Raw genomic sequence first — 19101 nt, forward strand, 5'->3', positions numbered from 1 at the left:
GCAATCTAAAAACAATTAATTAGAAGCCAGTGTAACAAAATTTATTAGCGATATCTATCTTAGTTGAAATGGTCGACCAACGTAAAATTACTTCAAACTAGGTATGCTTGATTTTAGAGTTTCTAATCTGGACTCATCATTTATGTATATATTCGAAGTTATAAAAATATTTAAATTTATAAATTAATTTTGTTTGGGTGAGAAACCAACATATTTAGTGGATTGTTGTGATAATGAAAATGATAAATTTGTTGTGGGATAATGGTAGGAGTCAAGTGTTGGTAGTTCAAATCACAAAGCATATACATCATGCAACCACAACTTATACATCACCATCCTAGCTAGCTACAACTAATTAAGTTATTGCTTTATTATAAAACAATTTTAATACCAACTAATCAATTTTGTCCATTATTATTGGTTTTTATTTGTAGTACTTTATTGCAATTTATCAACTAAAATTTTGAATATATTGTAAAATTAAACCCAATTAACATACGATTTTTTTAGAGGTTAGTCTAAACATATGTGCTTATGATCTCTAATAAAAACATATTCTTTTGTCGAGGTTCATAAATATAAACCTATTTAGTCACTGATTTTGCAAAAGGTAAATCTTTAGCCCTTGAACATTTTAACCATATACTTTTATTTTAAATAATAACTAGAAGGATAATTTCTAAAAATTATATTTTCTTAACAAAATTTAAATTTTAAATATCCTTTTAAAAAATAAAATAAAATAAATACTTCTACCACGTTTTAAACCCACTTTTAAAAAATTCAAAAACTAAAACGGTAAATTTTGAAAACTCATATAAACCAAATAAGTTTATTCTTATAATCTTAAATCGAAAAAAAAAAGTAAGAGTTAGAGACCAAACATACATATTCATACACTCACAACAAATTTCTCCTAGAGTTGCTGGCCAGATGCAGTGAATCGAAAAAAAGAAAATTTGATGAGGGAGACCAACTTTTTAGATGTAATAATCAATAAAATGAAACTTTTTGCAATATATATATATACATATATATATTATGGAAGAGCAAGCAAGCAAAGGCAGAATTTGGCTGCTCATCCACCTCATGTCTGTGGGTCGCTGCCATCGACATCCATCCATTAGACAACGAATGTGCTTTTCTTTCTTCCTTAAATTCTCCCATTATCAAACTCCACCACACTATTAAACTCCTCTTACCTTAACATGGTTAAGACCTAGCTTCGATCATTCATCTTTCCTCGCGGTACGTAGTTAGATATCTTATGAACCTGTTACAGTATTTAAACATTTTCATGTTTTTAACCCTAGAATCTACAGAAGAGATGCAATATACAAACTCTCTAATCTAATACCTCCATTTCTATCCGAAAAATACATATTGTTCTTCCTCTACCCCTATACATATATATGGTTGAGGAAATCTCTATATGTTGTTACAAGGAAATTTCCTTGTAACAACATATAGAGATGACCTAAAAAGCCTTTAGTATACTCTAACAATGCTTTGAAGTTTAAGGAAATAGTAATTGGGGTATACCTATTCTTGATTTTGTATCTATAGATTAAATTTTGATTAGATTAAACACATCCATATATTACTTTGTGATTCAAATTACTACTATATGGTTATTGTGTTTTACTTAATTTTTTTTAATTAAGCTAAAATTGTTTAAAGTAAAGTATTTGAAAGTGCTAAAATTGGTATTGAAGTTTGGTAATAAAATACCTCATAATATAATTAATATGTCCTACCATTTTGCATAGCATATAATTTTTTTTCCACCCACAATAATTAATATAAGGTACCAAATTGCAATTTTAAAAAAAAATTAAGGAAAAAAATATCTATTTTTTAAAAGTAAAAATCCCAACAATTGAAACCCCACAATATAAAAACAAAGTGAAAAAAAAAAAAAATAGGGTGCAGCATTGGCAATAATTTTGTCTTTAATTTGTTACATACTTCTAGTAAAGTTTCATAAAAGTGGCCTATGCTCTTAGCAATTAATTATTATGTCCATCAATTAAGAATTATTTTGTAATATACATTTCATTTTTTTAATGTTTATTTCTTATATTATTTACAAAAATCTTATCTACGTGTTCGATATAATTAAACGATTTATAGTTCAAATATATCTCTCGTCCTTAATTTGTACGAAAAATATATTTTAATTTATTTTGTATTTTGTCTTTTCTAGTAATTTAATGAGAAAATTATTGTTTTTGTCCAAACTTTTTGTACATGGTCTCAAACTTTTTTTAGAATAAATGCATTATGTCTTTCCATTCTTAAAAGTATATTTAAAAGAAGAAATTGTTGCGAGTAAAAAATAAAATAAAACTATAAAAAATTTGATAGATTTTGCTATATTTATAAATAAAACGTGCATACGTCAAATTGTAATAGTCAATTATAAGTTATTATAAAATAGAAATCCAATTCGAATAAGAAAATATCCATTGAATTTTATACATAACAAATTTCCGTTATAAAAGCTTTTAAATGTCTAATCATATTTTTAGGGATTATTCACAACATATTAATATAATATATATATTAAGTAATGTAAAAGTTATGTTTGAAAATAATATATATAATTTTGCTTCTAAAAAAGTGCATCGATCCAATTGAATAGATTTATCTATTTGATTTACTTCCTTTTTTTCTTATTATTAATTTAGTTCCTTAAATAATTTTAAACTTTTATATTAACTCTAAGTACGATTTGTATTTTAGAAAGGTAGATAATCAAAATATTTCAATATTCAAAATTATACTATAGATGCTTGTAATTGTTTGGTGGAATTTATAATCGAAAAATGTTTTAAATTTACCTAATATTCCAAAAATGTTTTACATCTACATTTTAATGTATAACTAATTAATATAAGTTGAACTTATATAAACTATATATTTACATTTATTTTCTTAAAACTAATATATAGTTTTATTATTTTATTTGTTAGTTTTCTTTTCTAAAAAAAATTATTCTAACATTTTTATAAAAATATACGTTAATTTAATTTTGAGTTTGGATATTTTTTCCTACAAAATAAAACAATATTCATTTTAATTATAATATAAAAATAAATAAAGATGAAACTCATATATATATATTATATATTTGAAAAAAAAAAGTTAAAAAGTTAAAAGTAGATGCCGATAATCCTAAAAATTCATGTTTCGGGAGGACATCCAAAACTTTCGATATGCTTACTTTAAGAAAATTATGGATTTCCATGAAACAAAACTTCTAAAAAAATTTAACGAGTTTTTTCATTGTGTGGTGAAATAAAATAAAATAAAATAAAGGAATTTTATGCATTCAATAAATAAGCTTTAGAAACCAAAAAGGAAAAAACGTTGTGAAGAATTTTGACTATAATGGTTTATTTGATCATTTTTGTTCTTTGGTTATTATTCAATGGTTTGAAATAGGCTTTTTCTTTAATTAATTTTACACGTATGAACACAAATTTTTTTTTCAAAAAAATATTCTAATCAATTTTAGAATAACTTAAACAGTTGCTTTGATTTCAAGTTTATTCCCTTTGTATTCCTTTGGAATAAAAGAAAATTTGTGTTGCCTCCAAAATTATTAAACGAATCGAAATTTTTGCTATACCAAAGTCTATCCATTGATAAATTTTGAAATTATGCTATTAGAATAATTTGATGATAAATCTATAAAAAAATATTAATATAAAACTAGTTACCACGTAAATATTTGTTTCATACAAATGACATTTTCTTTTCAAATATAGTAAAATGAACCAAAATATTTATAAAATGCAGCAAAATTTTATATCTATTACTGGTAGATCAGTTTCTATTAGTGATATTGATAAATACTAATAGAAATTGTCTATCATTGATCAAATCTGAATTTTTGCTAATTTTGTAAATATTTTCAACAGTTTTATCCTTTAGAATAATTCTCTTCAATAAAACATTAAATTTTCATTATCAACGTGTTAATAGGAAGTAAGAAACTCTATACACAAAAATTAAACACTACATTGCAAATAAATTATCGGTGCTTTTGGAATATATTCTCAAGTGTTTAAATTTAAAATTTTAGAAAAAATTAGAGCATTTTCAACCACTCAAAATAGGTTTTAAAGTGCATTTTAAACAATTTTTATCTGAGTTTAGATAAGAATAATTTTTTTTTTGAAAAAGTTACTAAGGGTCGGTGGGTACCCCTTAGAACCATCGCCATTCCTGCTTAATTAATAATACAAAGATTCAAAGCAAGGAAAGAGAAACAAAAGGGCTAGAGATAAGCCTCAAATACAAAATCAAATAAAAGCAATAAAGCTTTAAGATTTTAAGCAATGGTGCTAGCGCTCTAGTTTGGGAAGAGCAAGGAACATGTAAATGCACAAATGTCTTCCCAAAGATGAATAACTAATTTTTTTTCTATCCTGAAAACACGATTATTTCTCTTCAGTTACAAAGACCATAGTATAGAAGATATGGAATTGAACTTAATAACGTTCGGGTCTGATATTTTGATTCGTAGGACTAATTTTCTTCGAATTTAAGAGATTTTCCAATTTGGCCTAGATTTCCCGAATTGTAGGGCCTTTTTTCTTAAAAACATTTTTTCTTTATATTTGTTACCGCAATAGTTATTTCTTATACCTAAACTAAAATAGTATACACCCCAACCTAATATACAAATTATTCATAACTAACATACTATAGTAACTAATTCAATGCATCATCGTCGTCTAACATCTCTTAAAAAGATTAAATACAAACAAAACTCTAGTCTCTCTTTATATCCGTTTTTTTTTCATATTTTCTTGATTAGCTCACTCGTTTGTAATTCTCTTTTGTGCGGCAAGGAAGCTCTTCTCTGTTGAGACAAAGGAATAATATATAATGATCAACACTATAAATGTGTTAGACCTAGTTGATATATATATATATATATGAATCGATCAATCTACCGATCATTACTACGAAAAAAAATTTGAAAAAGAAAAAGAGAAAACTCCTGACCTAAAGTTTGGTAGGGAAACAAAAACAGTTTGTGAAAGGACTTTAATTATATGCAAAAAAGAAGAAATATAATTATAAGGAAAAATAAAAAAAAAACTCAAAGAGACACATCATTATAATACACCATGGTCAAAATTAATAGGAAAACTCTCACACACTATCTCTCTCTAACCTTTCAGTTCATATGTTGTATTGCTTCTCTTTCTCTCTTATGTTTACAGAAGGGGGGGCCTGGGAATGAGAGAGAGAGAGAAACCCTAATATTATTATAAGTATATATATACACACACATATATATACAGTTTAAGTTTTTCCTCATATTATTATTCTCAAATGAATTAATGCCTCTGAATAGTACCTTTGAGAGAATATCATTTGTGATCGAAGCACTTCCACACACAAAACACACAAACACACAAACCAAATTCCTTTTTCTTTTCTTTCGTTCAAATAACTAAAAACATCTACACATGTTTAGATACTTTCTCTTTAGGTTCTAGTTCTCGTGGAAACATAAATGACTATACTAATTCAATCTCTACTATAAGCCATCATTTTGTATTTTAACTCGAGATCTGTATATATACATATGTTAGTTGAGTTAAATTCTTACTAATAACTCATTTTATATATATCACGGTACAATATAAAATCAAAATTTGAAAATAATAAAAATCATTTGATCTTTTTTTTCTTTTAACCTAATTTGTTATATTGGATAAACCCTTTTAAAACATATATAACCTAAAGTTTTTAACCTCTTATGTGCCTTTTTTTTTTTTTCCTCCAAAAAGCAATTAGATTAGATAGTTCTATAGAGTACTTTTCTCTCGTTCCCTTCGATTTATTTTTAGGAATTTTTTTTGTCACTATTCCAAAGTTTACCTATTTCATAGTTTAATTATTTTTCATGAAGTTTTTTTGTGTGTTAAGGTTTGGTAGGTTTTAAGATTTTCACTTCTAATCGATCTATATTCATTTTCAATTTTTATTTGTTTGTGTTTATTAATTAATTTAAAAGAATTATGATTACTTCAAATTTATTGGTTAACAATAAATTCAAATTTTTATTTTATAAATTAATTAGTGATAAGAGTGTTGAATAAGAAACCAAAGTTAAACGTGTAAAAATATTAATTGAAAGAAAATTCAAATTTCGATATTAAAACTCTAATAATGATTTGAAACCTAGACTTACCAACTAAACCGAAAACAAACTTAAAACTATAAATAACATTTTTGAAACCTAAAAACAAAAAATATTCTTCTTTTTTCATTTTTTTTTCTTAAACCCTAAAAACCCAAGAAAAATCTAAAACTTTCCCCTATAAACTAGGAAATCATAATCAAGAAAAAGTTTATGATTTAGGTTTGAATTTAGGGGAAATTTCTATAGAGAGTCTCATATAATATATATAAACAATCTCCATCTCTGTTGATTTGTTGTATCCAAAGAGATTCTTTCCTGAGATTTCTCTTATCTCCACAAATAATGCTATGGGCCCAATTTTCTTTTGAAAGAATAAAATTTAATTCACAAAGTAAATTATATATATTAATAAAAGTCTTTTTTTTTAGGAGATGAAAGTGACAAGACAAAGAGAAGCTAGAAATTAGTCACTAGGAATATATACATATCAAATCCTTCTAAACACAGGAAGAGACCTCTCTTTTTCATCAAAATTATATTACATATACATATATATATATATAAAAGAACGTTTTCAAATTTAGCATAATAACCCAAATGTTTGCCAAATAATTTTGCAGTATAAATATATTTATTTATTTATTATATTTTAGGGTTGGATGTGTAATAATTTATGGAAGCTATCATTTGTCTTTGTAAAAAAAATAGGAGTTTGTAAGTTGTCTTCTTCGGAAAATGTTGGTTCTCCAACTGTGAGTACTGATTGATCTTCTTCTCTTTTCCCAAAACGAGTACACTTTTATTCTTTTTTCTTTTTATCTTTTTATTCTTCAATTTGATAACCATAATAATTCATATTTATATATGTAACTAGTAAGTCACGATTACGATATAATTCGTTTGACATAAATCCACTTGAGTAAGCTTATGGAGTGGGATAAATCTATGTATGTACGTTGAAACTTTGATATTGATATTTTAATTCTTAATTTCAAATGATCAATAGGCTCACAAATATCTCAATTCATGCATCCCACCAAATTGTTTAATAAAATTATATATATTGTTATTATTTCTTTTATGAAATAGTTTACTTTTTATTTGATATAAATTATGAGAAAGGGATGCACACATATGTTACATCATAAAATGCACTAAACTAAGTATTATGTTATTTATGTAAAGATTATAAGTCGAGTATTTAGAATTAAAGTTCGAACTCTACCACATCTACTTTCAACCTCGTTTTAGGGGGGAGAATATATATTAAAACAATTGATGGTGAATTGTTTATATTAATGCTACTCCTACTCCTACTCCTATGATCTTAAGTGGGGACAACAATTAGAGATAAAAGTTTAAGATATAGAATTGATGCAATGAAACAATAATAAACTGATAAATGAAAGACTACTTTTATCCATACAAAATACCTAAAACATTCTTGTTATATATGATGTTTAAAGACAAGCGGGACACTGTTATCAAGAATCTTCAGTTAATTACTTCTAAAAGTATTCTCAATCTGTCGTAATGAAATTACGAGTAGATCATCGTTCTCTCTCTGTCACCCAAAAATCAAAACTCTCATAAAAAGGAACCAACTTCTATTATATTATTTTTCTAGTTCGTTAGCACTCAACTTTTCCGCTCTTCTATACTAAAAGCTTTTTGGACTACTCTCTAGCCTTTTGTAATCTTAACATTAGTTAATAAATTCGATGTCGGGAGTTTCATTCTCTCGACATTAGTCTCTTTTTCCAAAAACACACACTCCCTCACACAAGATATCTCATTAGTAGTTATGGGTTTGTTATTTATTCTAATCTAAATTGTACCTTCTGAGTTGGAATTGGCTAAATTGAAAACAAAAGGCAATCAACCTTTTATTAGAAGATTAAGAGCATTAAACACACAAACACATGAGTTAATTAAATCAAGAATAAAAAAGTGTTCAAAATTTAAAAGCCCTTTTAAATTTTGTTAATTAGTTTCATGCTCAAAGTTAAAATTACCCTAGCATTCTTGTATGATTAATTTTCACTAAATGACCACTATACTTAAGTTTTTTTTAATTAATATCATATTTTAATTGAAGCTAATATTTAATCCTACCCTTTGGAATCAAAACCTAAATCAAAGATCATTTATCAAATGTACAAAATAACAAAATTAATCATCAAACACTCAACTTGCATATATGCAAGAAGAGTACTAAGAAACGTTTCTCTTTAATTGATCATCCCTTGAAAATGAAGAAAATGTCATAATCCTACTCTATTTAAGATCCATCAACACTTCAGAAATTTCAATCACATTTATACTTATCTTCAAAGTTGGTGATTGAAAAAATTTTGGTAGAATTTGTGGACTCACTCTTGGAGCTACCTTATTTAATCTATTTTAATTCTTGAAAGTTCTCATTTATATCATTGAATTTTTTTTATCGAACACATAGAAACTCATTTATGCCACTTATCAACTCAAACCCGATAAAGAAGAGATTCATTGTCACAAAATGATCATTATAATACACAATAGTTCGAAAATAATAAACAACCATAAGAAAGAAAATGAAATAAAAGGAAAGATTAGAGAAAAGTCGTCGATTAATTAAGTTCGATAATACGTAGATTTATCATATAATTAAAATATAAATAAAGATAAAATGAGTTTGATTTAGAAAACATGACCAAAGAGGTCACTAAATTGATGGTGTCTTTCCCAGAAGTGAGCAGATGATTTTTCAAAAAAAAAATTAAGTTCTATTGTTTCTTTTCAAATTCTCAAAGTGTTATATTAAGTGCAATGTATAAATAGATGCTACTGAATTTTTCTCTATGAGTACTTTTACATAAAACACATATAGACATAGACATTTCTCTCTTTTGAAGGAATCCATAAATGACCCAAATGTGATAATGGAAACAGAAAGAAATCAATTCCACATGATGATATTTTAGAGATTTGACCGAGAATAATAATAAACCATTTGAATTCAGCTTCTAGCACACAACTTTAATTCGATTTTGATTAATTAGTTCTCAAACAATTTTATAAAACTAACTTTTTATGTCTTTGAAAACTAATTTTTTCTAAAGATCACGCACAAACAAGATAGATCGGAACGAACCAAGACATCTCAACTACGTTGACACCTCTATAACACCGTCATCTCATCCCAAGACCAAAAGATATGTCATTAGTCGATGGAAAAGTAGAAAGTGAGGTAGAAAGAAGCTCGACAAGTTGAAAAAATTAAAGGATTTTACAAAAGCAGACAATGAAACATGTTGGTTTGTGTTATTGGTGTCATTTAGTCTTTCATTTTTTTCCAAAAAAGGTGGAAAGTTAATTCTCGAAACGATATATATATAGAATTAAAATTAGTAACATAACTTTTCGAGCAATTTGATTGGATTCCTTTCACCAAGTTCATGAACAAGACACACTGTTACTTTGGTTTTATAGTAGAATCAAGTTAATTTCACTATCGTTAATTATATAGCTTTCAATTGAGACATCTTGATACATCTCTTAATATCTCTCAATTACTAGTTAAAACATCAAGGTGGTTTCTATTTCTTTTCTCATAGCTAGACACCTTTTACTAACAAGTTTCATAATTCATAGGTAGATTGGACACAAGATAGAATGACCCATAACAAGAGGCAAAATAATGTATTATTATGCATATAGTAAGGCCTAATGAGTATCCAAAATTAAAAACACCTGATGACATGAAAAATCTAATCAACTCACAGGGCCAAAATACACAATACCCAAAAAAAAAACATTACATCTCTAGTAGAGATGGTTTGACCACACTAAAATATGCCCATTGACACTTCATAAAATCAAACTCTACATATACATCAATATGTCACATCTAATTAAGCTTTGATATAACATATATTAAAATATGAATCTGTAAGATGGCATTAGCCAGCATGGCTACATTATTATTATTTCTCTCCTCTAACAATTGTGAGGCCATTTTGCTCTCTTGTTTAATTCTCTGAAACCCTAAATCAAGAGAGGCCCCCACTCTATCTCTAAGATTAAAGAGACTGTTTACTTATTTGTTTATATATATATAAATATATTTTATATTTTTCTACAAAAATTTGAAAGATTCATATATATAGATATATATATATCAGTGCCCCTTTTATACTTTCGTACGTTGCTCCCACATTTAATAGCAAAAACCCTCAAATCATGTGTTTCTTTTCCAATTATATACATTTCTTTCAACCATTCCTCTCTATTTTTTGCATTCATAATTTCCTCTCCTAGATTTTGCCCTAAATTATGTATCAACTTTTTTTCACATTTGGAAACTGTAAAAAAATAGTAATAGTTAACAATAATAATGATAAAAATAAAAAGAAAGAGAGAAAGAGAGAAAGAAATAAAGGAAAAATTAAATAAAAGTTGGAAACCCCCTTTTGTCCCCTAAATATTCCACTTGTTTTGGTGCCATGCTTTTCATCAAAGGAGGAAAAAGAAAACCTAATTTTGTATAGAGAAGAGATGAAGCTTTGTCTTTTCATTTCCACTAGTGGTGATGTTGTTGGATTTTTTAGTACATGGAAATATGCCATTTCTTCATCAAGCTTTTATTAGCCCACCAATTTTATTTTCCTCAAGATTTTGTAATTAAAAAAAAAAAAAGTTAATTGCAAACATGACGGTACTCGTATTTATTTACTTCCTTAAACTTTTAATTATACAAACGGTACTATCAAACTTAACAATGTTGTAGAATTTCGACATTAGAATGATAAAAGTCGAACCCATAAACTTATATAATTATAATAGGTCGTTTTTTATATATATATTTATATATCTTTCAAGAAGTACTCGGTAAGGGGAGTAGTTGGAAATATTACTTAGTAGATGCACCTACATCTTTCAACTACATCTTCATCTTGCAACTATAATAATCTTTTATGGTCCAATTTTAACACTTATATGAGTTGGAAGTCGGGCTCAATTTTTAAACCTAGAAGTTTGAGGATATAATTGGTACGCTACCATCCTACTTTTTTGGAATTTTTAAAAAAAGAAAAGAAAAAAGAATGATATTGAGTGGAGCTCTTTGAAAAGGAAAGCAGCTGTGATCTTGCAGGTGCTCAGTTGGTTTAATTACACAACCTTTGATAATAATAATAGAACCCACAAAAAAAAAAAAAAAAAAAACCCAAAGAGGGCTAAAGTTTACCCCCAAAAGTACTATTGATCATATTACAAACCACACAAAAACATGTTTTCTTCCACCAACAATCTCCACCTTTTCCCTCTTCAACAGTACTTCCCTTCTTCCTCCTCCTCCTCACCCTCTTACCACCACCACCTCGTAGCTCCTCCGCCGTCCCCGCCGCCACACCACCACCACTCCGAACCGGTTTACATCGGTCCACTGCAAGATCCTGTTCTCTCCGGAGTAGTAGCTCCAATATTTCTACAAGTTCAAGAAGAAGATCGAGATCAAGCAAGAATGAAAAATGAGCAACAAGAAGTAGCTGTTTTGATGTCTCAAAATGGTAATAACAACAACAATAATAATGGGCAGTGTTTCTCTTCTTCTACTACTCTCAACAACTTCACAAAAAAAGGAAGTGTTAAAAAAGATAGGCATAGCAAGATTTACACAGCTCAAGGTTTGAGAGATAGAAGAGTTAGATTATCCATTGACATTTCTAGAAAGTTCTTTGATCTACAAGATATGTTGGGTTATGATAAAGCTAGCAAAACCCTAGATTGGTTGCTTACCAAGTCAAGAAAAGCTATTAAAGAGTTGACAAAAAAGACCCAATATCATAATAACAATAACAATATTATTACTTCTTCTTCTTCTTCTTCAAAATTTCATTTTGATCATGATTTTGAAGAATGTGAGGTTATTTCCAATGATGATGATGATGAGGAAGCTGAGAAAATTATAATGTTGGGTAAATCATCTTCTAATTGTAAGAAGAATCTTGGATTTCATGATGTTTTGGCTAAAGAATCTAGGGCAAAAGCTAGGGCAAGAGCTAGGGAAAGGACTAAGGAGAAAATGATTATGAATCAACAATTTCGGTCTCCGCCGCCTCCGCCACCGCAACCGTCGATGCCAACGCCAGTTGTACAAAAAGCCGCCGGCCCGGATCAAGAAAACAATAATATCATTGGGATCATGTGGAAGCCATCTCCGATGGTTACATCTTCTTCAAGTTATCAGAAAAATTTGGTGATTTCAAAAGGAGAGAGTTGTAATTACAACAATTATTGCAATAATTTCTATTTTCCAGCTTCCAATTTGACTCCAAATTGGGATATCAATATTGACTCTACTTTTGCAAGACCACAATCTGGATTTTGTTCAATTGCCAACATGGATTCTCTCCCAGGTATTTTTTTTTTTTACCAAATGTATGGAAAAAAAATTGAAATTTTTTTTTGAAGAACATTGGATTAATGTTCTTGAGTTTCTTTTCTTTTCTTTTTTATTTTTAGAATTTCAAGTGTGTGCAAAGCCATGGGATAGCTGCAACAACAACCAACACCTTCATTAACAGTTACAAATCCACATGGCTATCTGAGGATTTTATCCCAACTTTATATATGTAAGATCTAATGATTCATAGTACTTCAATTTTCAGCTTTCAAAAGTTTTTTTTTCTTTTAATTTCATTGTTTGTTCTTTTTTTTTAGACTAGTTTAATTGATCTAAATAGGTCAAAAGTCTAATACAGAAAAGGGAAAGATACATTTTGATGAATTTGGACTAATTAAGTTTGTGGAATTACCAAAAAGGTAACACGTTACTTAATTATGGAGAGAAACAAACATATACCAACTTAGTTGAGATTTTTCAATGCATTTACTCTCAGTTTCCCCTAGCTTCTAATGAAAAACACCTCCTCTTTGTTTATTGCTCAATATATATATATAAATGAAGAACACCATGTGAATGGTGAAGGGGAAAAGGGGAAAGAAGGAAAACAGTATTCAGAGAGGAGAAGAAGTTGGAAAGTAAAGATTTACATTAACCCTAGGAACTTCCTCAACATACTGTTTATTGGTAATTAAGGTGGTGAGAGATTAGTTAACCTAGTGCTTGTAAGTTAACCTAGCTCATCTGGTTGAGGTATATATATATATATTCGACTAAAATGTGGGAGTATTTGAATTATATTCAATCCTATCCCTCCTTTCTCTCTAGGTAAAATAGCCACCTTAAAGAGCAGCCTTAGGAACTTCCTGTATATGTGTCTTCACTGTGGTTTCAAATTTGTTTCTTCATTTAGATTTATAGATAAAAGGTCAGATTACAAATTTGATCCCAATGTTTCAACTTTTTAGGTACGTTTTATCAATTCTAACTTTTTTTCCAAGGACTAAATTTGCAATGTAACCTAGCTAGATAAACATTAAAACACACATCTTTATCTAGCTGATAGGAATTAAAATTATCAAAATTATCAAACTTTTAGCTTCTGATCTAATAATTAGGCCCATTATTTCATTTTTAGTATTGTAAGTTTAAAAGATAAACTTATTTAGGTGATAGGAATTAACAACACTTAAAATCTTCTGCTCTCAAAACTTAATTTAATTGAGATTATATGAGGTTATTTTACTGAAACTAAAGGCTAAGGAATTTAATTAATGTGTTTGGACAGGGGAATTTATTTGGGTGTGAAAAAAATGTTAAAAGAAACCAATAAATGTTTAGATATATAAAACAAGAAGTTTTGTAAGACAGCTGTCAACGAGGGAGCAATAGACACATCCGAACATCTCAAAATTAGGTTTACACCTTTGTAGCGTCCTCATCATGACCCAGACTAACATAGAAGATATCACACATAAATTACTAAAAGCAAATAAACAACATACATGACATTTATACAGTTTATTATTGATGTTATGAACTTTCTGTCATGGAAAATTATCAAAACTTATGATCTTAAGTGTATAGATTTGACTGAAGAGATTTCCAAATCACTCTGTCTCTAAATAATTAGTCTTGGATATTTTTCTTGATATTATATTTTAGTCTAGAATTAGCATGAATATAAATATATCAATATATAGGCTAAAGTGAGTTTTACACTTAATACTTTATGCTCAAACATACATATTTTTGTGTGTGATGATGTGGTTTGCAGAAAAAAAAAACTTTTATGTATAATTTATGCCTAGTTTAATTAAATATTGAAGAATATAATCCTTTTCTATAGAATAAAATCATTTATGATTGGAGAAAAAGCTTCAATATCTTGTTTCTTTTAATTTGCTACGTTGAATTATAGAAATCACAAGTTTTTTTCTTTCTTTTTTAGGATTGAAGTTGAATGGGTTAAAGTAAATAAACCATTATATTATTAAAGTTTAGTTGAATATTGAAGGCTTTTAATTAGAACTTAAATAGGATAAAGTTATAATGGTTAGACTAATTACGTGTGGGTTCGACTAAAAAAGCTTAAGTTTAATTTTTTTCAAGGATGTTAACTGCTTCTCAATTTTTACCAATTACATCGAGTATTAGATGTCTAATCATGTGATGATTATAATGCTTTGAATATTAGGTAACATTTTTGTTTTTTCCTCTCTTTCCTAAGCTTTTGAGGAACAAATACATTTGTGTGTTCATTTGCTAATTAGTGTGGGAACGGTTAAAGACAAAAGGTTTTTGGTTTCTGGTTTTTCTTTTATTTGAACAAGTCACAGGATGGGAAGTAGCACTCAATCATCTCAACTAAGTTTGTAGTTCTTTGTTATATGTATAGTTACTTTGAAAATGTGAATGAAATTAATTAACTTTAGTCTATCTCATGAATTGCCTATACAACACCAAAATAATACTTTCATGTTATGAGATTATTAGAAATGGGTACTCAAACAGGAAGCCAAACACACCTATGAAACACTTTACTAAACCCTAAATAACTCAAGCTTTTAGGACATAGTGGTGATGTATAAGCTTATATATCGTAAGCTTATTACAAAGAAACAGTAATATACAGATGCAAGAGATAATCAACACAAAAAAAAATATGAAATCAACTGTAAGTAGGAGACATGATCTTGGTTAAGTCTATGGTGACTACTCTACCCATCTAAGATTTAATATCTTATTAGTCTTCTTGACACTTAAATTTTATAGAGTTAAGTGGGTTGTTCAATGAGAATAGATGAAGTGCACGTAAGCTTGTTCGAACATAAGAATATAAAAAAAAACAATGGTAACGGTAACGTCAAAGTAGGCAACTCAAAGATGAAAAACAGTTGGTTAAAAGATTATACCATTGAAATAAAGTTTCTTTTTTTCTCTACCTTTTGAAGGGATGATTATATATATCTAAGTTTGATTGTGATTTATATGTGAATGTGCAGCCAATTGATGAGTGTTTTGAAATCAGCTTGGAGTTGTGAAGGCATTTATGCTGCCAAAGAGAAATGGATGGTTTTGTGATGTTTGATTCTTAGGGAAATCCTTGGAGTGTTCATTATATATATGAACTATATATAAACATGGAAGCATTTGGGAGATTGAATTATTTTGTGATAGTTGTATTTTTAATCCATTAATTAGGACATCAATTCTATGATATATCTTAATGTCTTTGTTGTTATTTCTCTCTTTCTTTTTTATTTTTTCTTTGATGTAATTAATGAAGCAAAAGTGATTGGAATGGAAACAATTATTTGAATCCTAATATCTCTCGAGTTATCAAGGGTAACACAATTTTTTTTTCACGTGTAAGATTTAAATATCTAACCACTAGTTCGATAAACAGTAATTAAACTATACTCATTAATTTTTTACCAAGTTAAAAAGATTGAACTAGTAAACAGTTACACACATTCTATATAGATATAAACAGTGGTTTTTTTTTTTTTTTAACAATAGGTGCACTAAGAGAATTCAACTAGGTTAACACCTCCAATTGATCTTATGTATTTACTTGAGATGTTCGAATATTTTCTCCAAAACCCTTTTATTTTCGTTATGATATATTTACTTATCTATCACAGGAAAGTAGGTGTGTTTCTAAGTACTTTTTCAACAAGTAAATGCACAGACAGCCAAATAGAGACCCCATAACTCTATATCAAAACACCTTAAGAAATTATATTATGGTTTTCTTTCAACCATTTGGATAAAAAAAATCGAACCTTCAAGTATAATATTGTTTTATATCAATTTAGCTATGTTCGTTTTAGCCATTTATTTATATCTTTTAGATGAAAGATAGAAATTGAAAATGATAGTTTCTATCCAAATCAACTAAACCCTCCAAAAAGAACTATTAGATTATAATATTTTTATAAGTTTATAATTATCTAAAGATTGATTTAATTTAGACAAACTTATTGTTTTCTTTCAAAATCAGTCTCCAAAAATTCACCTAAGAAAGTTCCAAATTTGGACTTAAATAATATCATGTGCGATTGTTGAATATCATATGAAATATGACGTGTTTTTGCTTCCTATTGTTCAACATTTTAAAATTCTATGCCAAATTTGTTGGATTTTTCTTCTTTTTCATAGTACAATATAAGATTATATAGACAAATTCAAGCTAACATACGTACTATCTGTGGGTTCTATATTCTTTCTTTTTTATCTACTACTATCTTGTATTTGTTACAATTCATGTATTATTTTTTTTTCTTACATTCTTTTCTTTCTTAATTTTAATCTCCTTGAAATAAGAATGTGTTTGATTTAATTTTTTAAGTTTTTAAATTTTAAAATAAGTATTTTTTCAATAAAAATTTGGAAAGTTTCATAACCCTTCTTCTAGTTTTGATAATTTAAAATTGTTTGTTTTTCAATATAATTACAATTAATTTTCTAAAATGATTTTTTGTAATAATGTTTTGATTTCAATCAATAAAAGAAAAGAACTCACTAAATTCTTCTTTTGAATTGAATTATTAGATTTAGCTTTAAAAGTGATTTTAGAATTAAATGTCAAAAATGATAAAAAAAATCATCCGTACGTAAATGAAACCAATTTTTCTTACAAATTTTTTTCTACATTTGTGGGGTGATTCCAAGTCAATTACCTCCCTAAAAGCACATTTTAAAAAATTGTTGAAAGATTATTTCTAAAATCAATTTCAATCTCAATACTTTTGCCAAACCTCAATTTTATTTGAAAGAAGTTATTTTGGCTATGATAAAATATAAATTTTGCCATCCAATCATTCTAAAATTACATCAAAACATATACATATAATTTAAATCAACTTAATTAACCATTTCAAAATTACCCAAAGATATTCTTAAAAGAAAACCTAATGAATATAAGTACATATAATTAAAAACTCATTCAAGAGACCAAATAAAGCAAATAAATAAGTGCTTCACTGTTAAGAAATGTACCTAAACATCTCAATTACATAATTCATAAAGGGTTTTTTCTTTTGGTTTTTGTTGTTTTGATGTCTTAAAATATCACATCCATGAAAGGATTTAAGAATAGTTCTCACATTTAATGAAATATATATCTGCCTAATAATATATATATATATATATATATATATATATATATATCTTGTCAAACTTGTCTTTTTATTAAATTTATTTTTCTTTTTTTGGGGAATTGAAAAATATAGGAATCAGAGATGTAACTTCACAGCAACTCTAAAGTTAAAAAGAAAAAGTAGGAAATTATTTTGACTGAGTTTTTCTTTTGTGTTTTTTATTTTATCTTAAATAAATAAATGAATAAAATATTTATGTATGTATTTATGTATGCAGGCCTAATTTGTATAGGAAAAGCTTTAGAGATATATAGTTGTAGTTATTGGTGCCTACATAACATAAAACTTAGAGACAGTGCATTAATATATCTACACATCTTTTCCAACACATTGTCATTTCAAATTCATATTTTATGTTCTATATTCATTAATGGGCTGCCCTATGTTAATTATTTTATTTTCTTTTTTAAATATATATATGGTGAAGAAAGTATATATCATTAATACCACTTTTAGTTGTAATTTTATTTATTAAATATATTTTTAAAAATGATACATTTCCATCGGTAGATTTACCCAAACATTTTCATTATATTGTTAGATATATAAGTGAGAGAAATAATGAACGTTCTTTGTTGTTTTTTTGGTTAAGACTAGATTATTTAAATACTATCTTAATTATTTTAATTTTATTTGTTTCTAAATTTTTATTTAATAAAAATCTAGTTAGAATTTAAGAAATGGTATTATATATTTATAAAAAATAGAGTAAAATTTCAGTTTTGAAATTAGGTTATATTTCGCAAATATTTTGATATTTGTAAATGTTTAGTTTATTTATTTATTGGGATTTGGGTTGGTGAGAACAATATGAGAATGAGAGAAAATCTTCCAATGAGATTTTGCAGTCAAAATCACATTTAAGTTTTAATAACAAATGATGATTTCTTGAACTTTTTAATAAAAAAAAAAGATCATTTAGTTAATTACAAAATGATTAGACAATAATTACATGGTTCTATTATATGTTTGACCAAACTAAAATCATCACCTCATGGTTTTCTCTATCTTTTTCTTTTTCTTTTCTTTTTGGTGTTAAACCCAAAACAATTCATTTCCTGATCTTTATCCAAAACAAACAAAACAATGATATTACATATCCATTTTTCACTATCATACACATACAAATGCATATATATATATATATATATATATATGAAACATTATTAAAGGAGTGAAGTTATGGAAAGAGAAGAAACATGATAAACATATATTTGAATATCATTAAGAAAAAGTAAACATATTTGAAAACCTAAACTACACTGTTACCTTGTGGTGGAAGACAGAAATTGCTGAAGCTTTATTTACTTGAGAAATTGAGCTGTGTACTCATCAACTATCCTTTTAACATAAAACATAAATAAAAATTAAAGAAAAAAGAA

At 27.1% G+C, this 19101-nt stretch overlaps 1 protein-coding gene across 1 annotated transcript; it reads left to right on the top strand.

Moving 5' to 3' along the window:
* Positions 1–11331: 11331 nt before the first annotated feature.
* LOC105435716 (transcription factor DICHOTOMA) lies at positions 11332–15906 on the top strand. Its single transcript, XM_011657980.2, has 3 exons — positions 11332–12567; positions 12674–12783; positions 15560–15906. Exons 1-2 carry the CDS (start codon positions 11439–11441, stop codon positions 12730–12732), a joined length of 1188 nt encoding a protein of 395 aa, XP_011656282.1. The 5' UTR covers positions 11332–11438; the 3' UTR covers positions 12733–12783; positions 15560–15906.
* Positions 15907–19101: the final 3195 nt, after the last annotated feature.

The sequence above is a fragment of the Cucumis sativus genome, chromosome 5 (assembly GCF_000004075.3).
Source record: "Cucumis sativus cultivar 9930 chromosome 5, Cucumber_9930_V3, whole genome shotgun sequence".
NCBI classification, from domain to species: domain Eukaryota; kingdom Viridiplantae; phylum Streptophyta; class Magnoliopsida; order Cucurbitales; family Cucurbitaceae; genus Cucumis; species Cucumis sativus.